This window comes from Rhinopithecus bieti, unplaced genomic scaffold (genome assembly GCF_001698545.2).
Source record: "Rhinopithecus bieti isolate Rb0 unplaced genomic scaffold, ASM169854v2 scaffold_10354, whole genome shotgun sequence".
NCBI classification, from domain to species: Eukaryota; Metazoa; Chordata; class Mammalia; order Primates; family Cercopithecidae; genus Rhinopithecus; species Rhinopithecus bieti.
In genome coordinates this window covers 1329451-1342248 of record NW_016806491.1, presented here as the reverse complement: position 1 = coordinate 1342248, position 12798 = coordinate 1329451, and the positions used below count along the sequence as shown (strand labels likewise).

The 12798-nt window shown below is 38.9% G+C and overlaps 1 protein-coding gene across 1 annotated transcript in view; it reads right to left on the bottom strand.

The window, feature by feature from the left end:
- Positions 1 to 4794: 4794 nt before the first annotated feature.
- The window catches only part of SRSF12 (serine and arginine rich splicing factor 12), a 20123-nt gene continuing 12119 nt past the window's right edge, over positions 4795 to 12798 (bottom strand). The window contains exons 3-5 of the mRNA XM_017876817.1: positions 11782 to 11883; positions 11474 to 11615; positions 4795 to 5245 (exon numbers count right to left, since the gene is read on the bottom strand). Coding sequence (XP_017732306.1) covers positions 4876 to 5245; positions 11474 to 11615; positions 11782 to 11883 — 614 coding nt within the window. The 3' untranslated portion in view covers positions 4795 to 4875. The remainder of the gene's footprint in view (positions 5246 to 11473; positions 11616 to 11781; positions 11884 to 12798) is intronic.

Sequence of the window (12798 nt, the reverse complement as noted above, 5' to 3'; positions counted from 1 at the left end):
TCTTGCTCTGTTGCCTAGGCTGGAGTGCAGTTGAGTGATCTTGGCTCACTGCAGCCTCTGACTCCCAGGTTCAAGTGACTCTCCTGCCTCAGTCTCCTGAGTGTCTGGGATTACAAGTGCCTGCCACCATGCCTGGCTAATTTTTGTAATTTTAGTAGAGACAGAGTTTCACCATGTTGGCCATGCTGGTCTCGAACTCCTGACCTCAAGTGATCCGCTCGCCTCAGCCTTCCAAAGTGCTGGGATTACAGGCATCAGTCACTACACCCGGACTTTTTTTTTTTTTTTTTTTGAGACACCCAGGTTGGAGTGCAGCGGTGCGATCTCAGCTCACTGCAACCTCTGTCTCCCGGGTTCAAGTGATTCTCCCGCCTCAGCCTCCTGAGTAGCTGCAATTACAGGGTGTGCCACTACACCCAGCTAATTTTTGTATTTTAGGTAGAATCAGGGTTTCACTATGTTGGCCAGGCTGGTCTCAAACCCCTGGCCTCAAATTATCCCCCCGCCCTCCCCCACAGCCTCCCAAAGTGCTGGGATTACAGGCATCAGCCACCGCACCCAGCCTAGATAGTCTTGATTTTAATTTGTAACCTATTTACTAGCTTATAAACAGATGTAGGTTATGGTGTTTTGAATTATGTGAACCAAACATATACCTAGGGTATCCTCAATACCCTATTTTCATCCAGGGAGTGATTTAAATGCTAAGGTGCATAATTCACATTTAGAAATAGGAAATGTTTTCTAAATATTTAAATAAAAAAATGAAAGAAGAAATTGATATTTGAATGCCTATCAGGTACTTGGCATTCTGCTAAGCATCTTTTTTTTTTTAACCCTAACAACCCAATGGGGCAAATATATCCACATTTTACAGGTAAGAAATTGAGGCTCACAGATGTGAGGCAACTTGTCCAAGGTTGCATAGCTAGTAAATGTGTGTAGAATTCACACTGAATTCTGACTTCAAAATCTGTAAAAGTCTCACTGAATCATTGGTCCTTAAACCCTTGGGAGTCATGGACTTGTTTCAAAATTGTGTAAAACTACATCACCTTTCTTTTGAGACATGCACACACGGTAGTTTGGCATTTCACTTTACACGGCCTAGACTTGAAGCTCTGGGTCTATTATGCCACGTTAAGATCCCCTGCACCAGACTGTACTGCATTAAGTAGCATATATCTATCTATACAAGTACCCTACATATTCTACTACCCTCTTTCTTTGGAAAACAAGTTTAGTTTTTAAATCTAATAAATTACTTTTTTTGAGAGAGAGAGTCTTACTCTGTAGCCCAGGCTTGAGTACAGTGGCATCATCTCGGCTCTCTGAAACCTCCACCTCCTGGGTACAAGAGATTCTCGTGCCTCAGCCTCCTGAGTAGCATGCGCCACCATCCCCGGCTAATTTTTTTTTGTATTTTTTAGTAGAGACGTGCTTTCACCATGTTGATCTGCCCACCTCAGCCTCCCAAAGTGCTGAGATTGCAGGTGTGAGCCACCATGGTCAGCCAGAAATTTAATGTAGTTTAGAAGGATTACAAAAGTATTTCTACATACCTTTAAATTTTGACTAATTTTGCCTCTGGCAATGGGATCAAAATAAAAGCAGCAATTCTTATTTGTAATGCAACAGCGTGTCTCAGAATAGTTAGATCTCAAGTAAACTTTACAAATAGAGTACTGGAATTAATTTACATTTAAAAATAAATTAGCCCGGTGGCATAAAATTAAATCCGAGGCTCCAAATAAAAATTTCAGCAAATTCCCCTTTTATCTGTTAACACCGAAAAATATCAGCTGCTATACAGAAATTATTTGTGCATTATTCCTGGGAGAAAGCAAGCAAGCAGCTCTCATGGCAGTCTTTATTTTCTATGACCCTAACTTATCCTCTATGATCCTGAATAAATGGTAGGTAGTACCCCTGCACTAAACTTGGGAAGTACTTAAGTAAGTACAGTCACTTTAAAAGAACTGATCACAGATGTCTAAAATTAAAACATTTATTAATAAACAAAGTATCTCTCATAAATGGGCCAAGAAACAATTCTAAGACAAAAGTGAACCCTAGAATATAGATATTCCCAGAAGACAATTTTCCAAGATACCTAGCCAAACAATTTTCACTTAGTCACAAAAGTAATTTTCATCGAAGCCTACAGTCATTTCTTTTTCTAATTCTGTTCTCTCATTTCTTTTTAAGCATGATCTTAATAAAGCATATACCTGTCAAAGACTTCTCTTTGCAAAAGACACGGGAACGGCAGTCAGGAAGAGGACTTCGAAGCCCAGTCACTCTACTGACGCGAAGTTTATGGCTGTGTGTAACTTAGCCTCTCTGCTTCTGTTTTCTTGTCTGCAGTGGTATTAGGTTGGTGCAAAAGTAACTGCAGGATATTTACCTTACAAGAGTGTTGATGGTTAAATACATGAGTGAATAACTTAAAACATATAGAACAGTGCCAAGCATGTACTAAATGCTCAAGAGTTTGAGCTATTATCATTCCAGCTTTTTCATCAAATCAAATGGTATCCTCCTAAGCAGCCTAGGGATTACAATGACAAACCTAGTCAGAGGTAAATCAAAGGATTAAATATGTTTGGGAATATAGAAATCAATTTGTGAACACATAGTAAAGACACTGTAATCAATCCCCAGTTATTTTTCACAATAGTACCTAGTTATTATTATTATTTTTATAGATAAAGGGGTCTTGTTATGTTGCCCAGGCTGGTCTCAAACTCCTGGGCTCAAGCAATTCTCCTGCCTTGGCCTCCCAAAGTGCTAGGATTACTGGTGTGAGCCACTGTGCCCAGCCCCTAGTTTTTAAAATGATTTTTTTTTTTTGAGACGGAGTCTCACTCTGTCGCCCAGGCTGGAGTGCAGTGGCCGGATCTCAGCTCACTGCAAGCTCTGCCTCCCAGGTTCACGCCATTCTCCTGCCTCAGCCTCCTGAGTAGCTGGGACTACAGGCGCCCATCACCTCGCCCGGCTAGTTTTTTGTATTTTTTAGTAGAGATGGGGTTTCGCCGTGTTAGCCAGGACTCCTGACCTCGTTGACCACCCGTCTCGGCCTCCCAAAGTGCTGGGATTACAGGCGTTGAGCCACCAGCGCTCGGCCAAAATGATTTCATTTAAGTGTATGATCCCAAAACATTTTGAAAATACTAAAAATTACTATCAATATTTGTCTTACTCATTCTTCAGATTATCCTTTAGATATTCAGTGGTGCCACATAATTTTATAACTAAATTTTATTATAGCTGAATACTTCAAAGAATTGTGGTTTTGAAATAAATTTTGCTATGATTAGAGAAAATCTATTCAGAAAGTACAATATGCATTAATTTATGGCACTTGTCCAAATATTACCAGCATACAAATTATTGTGTAAAGTTGTTTCTTACATATGGGATCTAATAAGCAAAGAAAAATGGAATTTGTATTCAAAACAAATAGAAGCAACACTGGCTCCTATATACTAAAAATATAAGACAGATTTTTTTCTTAAACACTCTGGATACAAATACTAACTGTATGGGTTGAGAACTTTTAAGTTTTCGTAAGTCGCAAAGTATACAAGTAGAGTTCTATAAATATATCCCCTATAATAATCATATGCAAAACCATTCTATCACAAATACTACCAAAATCCTTTGAAAAACATAAACTACAACACATTTTCAAAGAAATTATTAGTTATAACAACTACAAAAGCAATAAATATCAACAGAGTTATTTGGCTGTCAGAAATGAAGGGCAGTATAATGTAAAATTCAAATAATGCGAAGTTGTTTTTTGAAGATGTAGTCTTGAGTTTCTTCTTCTTTTTTTTTAAGTTTTAGAGCCAGAGTTTCACCATGTTGCCCAGGCTGGTCTCAAACTCCTGGCCTCAAGCAGTCCGCCCGCCTCGACCTCCCAAAGTGCTGGGATTACAGGAGTGAACCACCACCTTGGCCAAGTTTCTTAATACAAGGTACTAAACACTCTTTCAAAAATAATACGACTTATTCTATATAATTTAAAGTTGAGCAAGAACTCTAAAAAGAAAAAATTAAGCAGCAGATGAAAAGTAGGTATGTGGAAATAATGGTATGAAATATGATTTTATACAAAATGTACCACTCTTCAAATGTGTAAGGCTTAAAATGAATATTTTTGGATTGTGAGTGTTGCTCAGCCTAATTTTTAAAGAATTAGTCTCAAACCATTCAAAATCCAGTATTTCTCAAAAGTTTTGATATTACTAATGTGGACATGGTGCAGGATGCAATTTCATGTCAACTTACCTATACTGTTCTACCCAATAAAAATATAACCTTTGAGCTTAGGAGAGAATGTATCTTTTGAATGTTTGATCTCTATATAAATTCTACTTTTGGAACGTCAGAATTTTGTAGTATGAACTAATATCCACCAGGAATTGGCCCAAGTTTAAACAGAAGACACAAAAGAGACATAGGTGTCAAACAGCTTAAGTCTGCTCTATGCAATTATACAGTCATAGTTACTTTTACATGAAAGTGCTTTAAAGTCAAAATATTTAATAGTACTAATCAATTCTATCCAAGTAGAAGTTTAAAAATTAGTTCCAGTTTACTAATTTCCCTTGAAAAGTACCCTTCTGCCACAATGTAAATAAAAAATGGTCCATAAAATGGCGACATTAGACAAATCATAATTTGTAGTGTAGGCCCTTTAAATGGAGACCAAATTTTTATTAATCCAAAGCTAGAGATTTTATTTCTTCCATATGCCCAAAGTAATATCAACTCGCATTTTCTGTTTGCCTTAAAGAATTTTTATTTAACATAATGAGAGTTTAATAACTTATATTAAAGACTGCGTGGTGCTCTTTCTGTTGCTGTTCACCAACTGTTTTTATGACGGTAACTTCGCGATCTGGAATGTGACCGAAAATGAGAATGCTTTGCTGTTTGTACTTTAGTTTCAGAATTGGTATACCCTTTGGGAGATTTACACGGGGATCTTGCTATTGAGTCAGAATGTCTTCCATGTGATCTTGATTTTGTTCCTGAGCTAGTCTGCTTTTGAGGTGAACTTGACTGTGATTTTCCTATTGACTTGGACCTTTTTTGTAAGGACTTGGACCTTGACCGTCCTCTAGAGCCAAAATTCCTTCTTGGAGTTCTTGACTGCCTTGCTGAGGTAGACCGCCTTGGTAATGATTTGGAACGAGATTTAGACTGGCTATAAGAAAATCGCCTGTGTCGAGACCTGCAAACATCCATAATGTTAGAGCATATATTTCATACAAAATAAGAGATCAGGAAACAACACTTTCAGGAACTTACATACTTTACATAACATTAGTTATATTTTTACTAAATAAGCTTAAAAGATTTCTCATTTTATCATGCATGCTTTTGGTTCAAACATAAGTAACAAGTTTGTATTATTTGTTATACTAGAATACATAGCCAAAAATTTTTACTTTGCTAGACGTATCTTATAGGGATCAGTTCTGAAAAATGCACTGCATATTTAATCTGGGTTATACAGCTCTTAAGAGGTACAAAATCTGAAGAAAAAAAGATTAAAAGTCAATTACTTACAGTTCAAATAATGCTTATAAAAATAAAAATCTAGATGCAGGACTTTTGGGTCCTGCCATGACAGACAGCTTGTATTAGAATAATCTTCCCATATAAAACAGCCATATATATATATACACACACATATATATATTTTTGAGACGGAGTTTCGCTTTTGTTGCCCAGGCTAGAGTGCAATGGCATGATCGCACCTCCCCACAACCTCCACCTCCCAGGTTTGAGCAATTCTCTGGAGTAGCTGGGATTACAGGCATGCGCCACCACGCCCAGCTAATTTTGTATTTTTAGTAGAGATGGGGGTCAGGCTGGTCTCAAACTTCTGACCTCAGGTGATCCCCCTGCCTTGGCCTCCTAAAGTGCTAGGATTACAGGTGTGAGCCACCGCGCCTGGCCGAAAACAGCTATATTGAAAAGCTACACAACACTTATAGAACAACTGTTCAAAGGCACTGGAGGATAATCAACACAAGCAGGAAGAACCTGAGGGATTACAAGCCTTGGCTCTTATTACTAAGACAATTTTTCATTAGCCGGGCATGGCGGCGGGCACCTGTTGTCCCAGCTACTCGGGATGCTGAAGCAGGAGAATGGCAGAACCCGGGAGGCGGAGGTTGCAGTGAGCCGAGATCGCACCACTGCACTCCAGCCTGGGTGACAGAGCGAGACTCCGTCTCATAAATAAATAAATACATACATACATAAATAAAACCATTTTTCAAATGACAGCATGGAGGAGTTGAGCCCAACCAGAAAATGGCTTTTTGACTAAGCTGAAGAAAGTTAGAATTCAGGGCTACCAAAATGGGTGGGACATGAGAGGCAAAAACTCTAGAGATGAGTAAATTCGAGATCAAAAAGTACCTCTAAAATTTGCCTATTCTCCTTAAATCACTGGCCATCTTCTAAGTTGTGTGTGTATGGGAAGGGATTCCAAGGGGCCAGCAAAAAACTGGAATTCAGAAATTCAAGAAATGAGTTGAAATTTTTATCAGACACATGGTGCTGGGGAGAGAGATTACAGTCCAAACTCCCAAAAGGTCAATGAGGAACATTAGGCAACAACCCAGAAGGGCTACATTCTAGAGGCAAGGGCCATGCCCTAGGAATAAATACAAAGCCAAAACGAGCAGCTTTAACAACGCCCAAAACCAAGCCTTAAGATCAAAGTGATCCGCCAGTACTCTGCCTGCTAGAAAAAAAACAACTGTCTTTGGAGAATGATAATGTCATGCAGAGCCTCTACAATTTTTTGTCCATGTCCAACATGCTATTTTAAAAAATTATGAGGCATGTAAAAAAAAACAGGCAAGAATAACTAAAAACTAAGGAAAATAAAAGGCAAAAGAATCATTCTCAAAGTGATTTGGATATTGGCATCATCAAACAGGAATTTAAAAAATTACTATGAATAATATGTTCAAGAAAATAAGAGGAAAAGACAAAACAGATAAAAAGATAGTTTCAGTGGAAAACTAGGATCTATAAAAGAAACAAATAGACATTTAAAACTAAAATATATGGTATCTGAAATTAAAAAGTCATTAGATGGTCTTAACAGCAATCTGGATTGGATATAGCAGAAGAAATAATGAACTAGGCTGGGTTCAGTGGCTCACACCTGTAATCCCACTTTGGGAGGCCAAGGCAAGAGGATCACCTGAGGTCAGGAGTTCAAGAGCAGCCTGACTAACATGGTGAAACCCCGTCTCTACTAAAAATACAAAAATTAGCCGGCCGTGGTGGCGCATGCCTGTAATCCCAGCTACTTGGGAGGCTGAGGCAGGAGAATCACTTGAACCTGGGAGGCAGAAGTTGCAGTGAGCCGAGATCGCACCATTGCACTCCAACCTGGGCAACAAGAGAAAACCTCTAAGTCAAAGAAAAGAAAAGAAAAGAAATAGTTAACTAAAATATCATTAGAAAAACATCCTACTGAAATACAATGCGAGAAAAGGAATTTTAAGAAATCCATAGAAGAACACAACAGATGTATAGCATACAGTCACACAGGCAAGAGGAAAGACTGAATAAGGCAGAAGCAATATTTGAAGATAATGGCATAGAATTTTACAAAACTAACAAAAAGCATTAACTCACAATTTCAAAAAGCTCAATAAACCCATGTAGACAAAGAAAACTACACTAGGCACATCACAGTGAAACTGATGAAAACCAAAGTCAAAGAAAAAATCTGAAAACTGGCGGGGTGCAGTGGCTCATGCCTGTAATCCCAGCACTTTGGGAGACTGAGGCGGGTGGATCATCTGAGGTCAGGAGTTCCAGACCAGCCTGGCCAACATGCAGAAACTCTGCCTCTACTAAAAATACAAAAATTAGCTGGGTGTGGTAATGGGAGGCTGAGGTAGGAGAATCGCTTGAATCTGGGAGGCGGAGGTTGCAGTGAGGCAAGATTGGGCCACTGCACTCCAGCCTGGGTGACAGAGTGACACTGTCTCAAAAAAAAAAAAAAAAAAAAAATCTGAAAACCTTGCCAGAGAATGAAAGACAAATTACCTTCAAAGGAGCAATCATAAGACTGACAACTGACTATGGATATCAGAAAAACAATGGAATGACATTTTAAAGAGAAAATAAAATCACTGCCAATATAGAATTCGATCCTCAGCAAAAATATTTCTCACAAATGAGTATTAAAGATGTTTTCAGACAAAAGCTGAGAGAATTCACTATCAGCAGATGTATACTACAAGAAATACTAAATATTCACTGCCCTGGTACTTCCTGGTGAGCTGAAAGAGGAAAAAAAGAAATACTAAATATTCTTTAGACTGAAGAAAAATGACACTAGATAGTAACATTGAACTAGATGAAGAAATTTAAAAAGCTTTCTTTGGAGAATGATAACACCATGCAGAGCCTCTTTAATTTTCTGTTTTGTTTGTTTCTGAGACAGAGCCTTGCTCTGTCACTCAAGCTGGAGTGCAGTGGGGCAAGCATGGCTCACTGCAACCTCTGTCTCCCGGGTTCAAGCGATTCTCCTGCCTCAACCTCCCAAGTAGCTGGGATTACAGGCACACGCCACCATACCTGGCCAATTTTTGTACTTTTTGCAGGGACGGGGTTTTGCCATGTTGGCCAGGCTTGTCTGACCTCAAGTGCTTCACCTGCCTCAGCCTCCCAAAGTGCTGTGATGACAGGCATGAGCCACTGCACCTTGCCTCTCTTGAATTTTTTATTATATATTTATACTGAAAATATACTGATGTAGAATATATTCTGGAATAAATTCACAGAAATTATTAAATTTTAGAAATTATTAAATTTCATTCATTTTGTAGACAGCTGTAGGAAGCAAAATGAAGAAAATGTCCTTGAAAAAAAATCCTAACATAGTACAAGAAGGATGCTATAATATATTTGGACTAAAGAAAAGGGAGTTGAGGAGCAATTTTAACATTGTTAGGAACATTTAGAGTTCTAACATACACATTCCTTGATATAAAGTTAACAAAGATTTATGGAATACCTTTTTTTACATTCATTCATTCATTCATTCATTTATTGTGAGACACAGTCTTCCTCTCTTGCCCAGGTTGGAGTGCGGTGATGCAATCATGGCTCACTGCAGCCTTGACCTACTGGGCTCAAGGAGTCCTCACACCTCAGTCCACCTTCTCTCTCCCTCCCTCCCAGTAGCTGGAACAGGTGTGTGCCACCACACCCGGCTAATTTTTTTTAGTTTTAGTTTTGTAGACATGGGGGTCTCATTATGTTGCCCAGGCTGGTCTCTTGAATTCCTGGACTCAAGTAATCTTACCCTGGCCTCCCAGAGTGCTGGGATCACAGGTGTGAGCCACTGCACCTGGCCATAATACAATTTTAAAATGAGAAAACTGGGGTCAGGGAGGTTAAGCAATGGTCTGATAACAAGTACAAAGCAGAATAGCATTGTCCTGAAAGATGTGGTCCTTCTATCCCTGATACTCGATAATGACTTGAGACAGTCAGGTATTATACTTTACTTCCACCAGAAGGCAGAAAATGATGTGAATATCCACCTTATTTAAATCGAGCAAGAGAAAAAAACTGGTTCACTAAGGCTGTAATGCATTTAGAAAAATCAATTTAAATTATTTATTTATTTATTTATTTTTTTTTTTGAGACGGAGTCTTGCTTTGTCACCCAGGCTGGAGAGCAGTGGCGCAATCTCAGCTCACTGAAACCTCCGCCTCCCAGGTTCAAGCGATTCTCCTGCCTCAGCCTCCCAAGTAGCTGGGATTACAGGCGTGTGCCACCACACGCAGCTAATTTTTGTATTTTTAGTAGACACAGGGTTTTGCCATGTTGGCCAGACTAGTCTCGAACTCCTGACCTCAGGTGATCTGCCTACCGTGGCCTCCCAAAGTGCTGGGATTACAGGCATGAGCCACTGTGCCGACCCTGAATTTTTAGTAGAGAGAGGATTTCACCATATTGCTCAGGATGGTCTTCAACTCCTGACCTCAAGTAATCCACCCGCCTTGGCCTCCCAAAGTGCTAGGATTCAGGCATGAGCCACCATGCCCGGTTCATATAATTAATTTCTGTTGTGATAAACTGGCTAGCAAAATAAATAACTTGAAAATACCTTTTCCCCTCCCCCCAAATTACTATTTGTCTTCTTCAAAATATCTTTTCCCCTCCCCCAAAATTACTATTTAATGTCTTCTTCAATACTTGGAATTTATTCTTGATAACTTATTTTTTATAAGTACATTGATTTACATTAACTTTAGTCAACCACCTTTCACAAGGGATTTTATTACATTTCTTTTTTTTTTTTTTTTTTTTAGAGATGGGGTCTCACCATGCTGGCCAGGCTAGTCTCAAACTCCTGGCCTCAAGTGATGCTCTCACCTCAGCCTCCCAAAGTGCTGAGAATACTGCACCTGCACGTTTTATTCTATTTCTTCCACATTTAAACATTTTTAAAGTTAAAGACTACAAACTGTTGGGCACATTTAGGAAAATTTTATTTATCTAAAACTCATCACCTTTTTTTTTTTTTGAGACACAGTCTCGCTCTGTTGCTCAGGCTGGAGTGCAGTGGTGTGATCTCGGCTCACTGCAACCTCCGCCTCCCAGGTTCAAAAGATTCTCCTGCCTCAGCCTCCTGAGTAGCTGGGGTTATAGGCGTGTGGCTACCACGCCCAGCTAATTTTTGTATTTTTAGTAGAGACGGGGTTTCATCATGTTGTCCAGTTTGGTCTTGAACTCCTGACTTTGTGATCTGCCCACCTCAGCCTCCCAAAATGCTGGGATCACAAGTGTGAGCCACTGCACCCGGCTGAGTATGTATTTTTTTTTACTTTTTGTTTTCTGCTCACTATATATTATCTTCTTATGTAAAAAGATAAAGTTAAGTCTGTAACTTTAACATAAGAATTAATCCCATAAACCCAAGTTAAGTAACAATATATGATAAATAGAGAAGAGTGTTATCTTTTAACAAAAATTGATTATGTTCGTACATTAAGCAAAATGACTCAGCTGGACTGTTTATAAAAACTTGAAAATATTTTCCAGGCTGGGTACAGTGGCTCATACCTGTAATCCTAGCATTTTGGGAGGCTGAGGTGGGAGGATCACTTGAGCCAAGGAATTTAAGACCAGCCTGGGCAACATAGCGAGACCTACAATCTCTACAAAAAATAAAAAAATTAGCCTGGTGTGGTGGTGCACACCTGTAGTACCTGCTACTTGGGGTGCTGGAACATAAAGAAAATTGCTTGAGTCTGGGAGGTCAAGGCTATAGTGGGCCATGATCACGTACCACTGCACTCTGGCCTGGGAAACAGTGAGACCCTATCAAAAAACATATATATTTATATATATTTCCTAGAAAAAGTAGAAAATGAAGTTTTTGGTCCTCTTGTATTTTGTACTCACTCTTTAAGGCTGTCTGACCGCCTCCTATTTCTTCCCCATGAAGAACTTCTACTTCGAGTTCTTCTTTGGCTGGGGCTTCTTGATCTCCTGTGATCACTTGGAGAACAAGGATGACGTTCTTTTGATTTCATCTGGCCTGGTGCTGGAACATAAAGAACAAGACTTATGACATAATTTGTTACCTGAACACCACAGTAACAACCACTCAACTAGTAATCATTTACTAAAAGAATTTTAAATTAGAAAATGAGTCATCACTGAAACTCATTCTGCTGAATAAATAAAATCTGGCATTCAGTCACACTTACTTTTGCGATCACCTTGTGCAAACTGTATTTCAATTTGACGGCCACATACCCACTTTCTATTGAGGTTATAAAGAGCGTCTTCAGCATCTCGAACATCTTCAAATATGACCAGCTGTTAAGGACACTTTGAACACGAGATATCAAGTAAACATATTTTAAAAGTATTATTTACATATGAAATGAAATTAATATGAAAATCAAGTTCACGTTATTAAGTTCACATCTTCAATATAGTATGAATAATCAGAAAAAAAACTTTCACTTTTCTCATGAAAACAAATGACCCATTATGATTTAGAAGAGTGAGTCTGAAAATAAAAAGAACAAAACAAACATGTAACTGTACTTTTAGTGTCTACAATAGTGTGGCTGCAGTATGCATGTATAATTTGAAAACAAGAAAACCAAAAAAAAAAAGTCCAAATTTGGCTAGCATTATAAAATTACAAACTGTTTAGGACTCACTCCCTTCTTTCAGATAAAGGATCCATCAGGTTTTTCACTGAATATCAGCATGAGGAAGCCTTTATTCTGAAATTAAAATTACTCTTTCATTAAAAGGCTTTTAAATTTGACATTTAAGAGACATTACTTATAAACAAAATTGCACATATACAAGTGAGTTAAAACAAAAAACTGATTTAGTCCTTTCAAAATGGTATCTACTTTTGAACCTACCACTTCAAACATTTATTTTGTTTTTGTTTTTTGAGATGGAGTTTCCCTCATCACCCAGGCTGGAGTGCAATGGTGTGATCTCAGCTCACTGTAACCTCTGCCTCCCAGGTTCAAGAGATTCTCCCGCCTCAGCCTCCCAAGTAGCTGGGATTGCAGGTGCCCACCACCACACCCTGCTAATTTTTGTATTTTTAGTACAGACGGGGTTTCGCCATGTTGGTCAGGCTGGTCTCAAACTCCTGACCTGAGGGGATCCACCCACCTCAGTCTCCCCAAGTGCTGGGATTACAGGTGTGAGCCACCGCACCCCGCCAAACATTTTTTTTTTTTTTTTTTTTT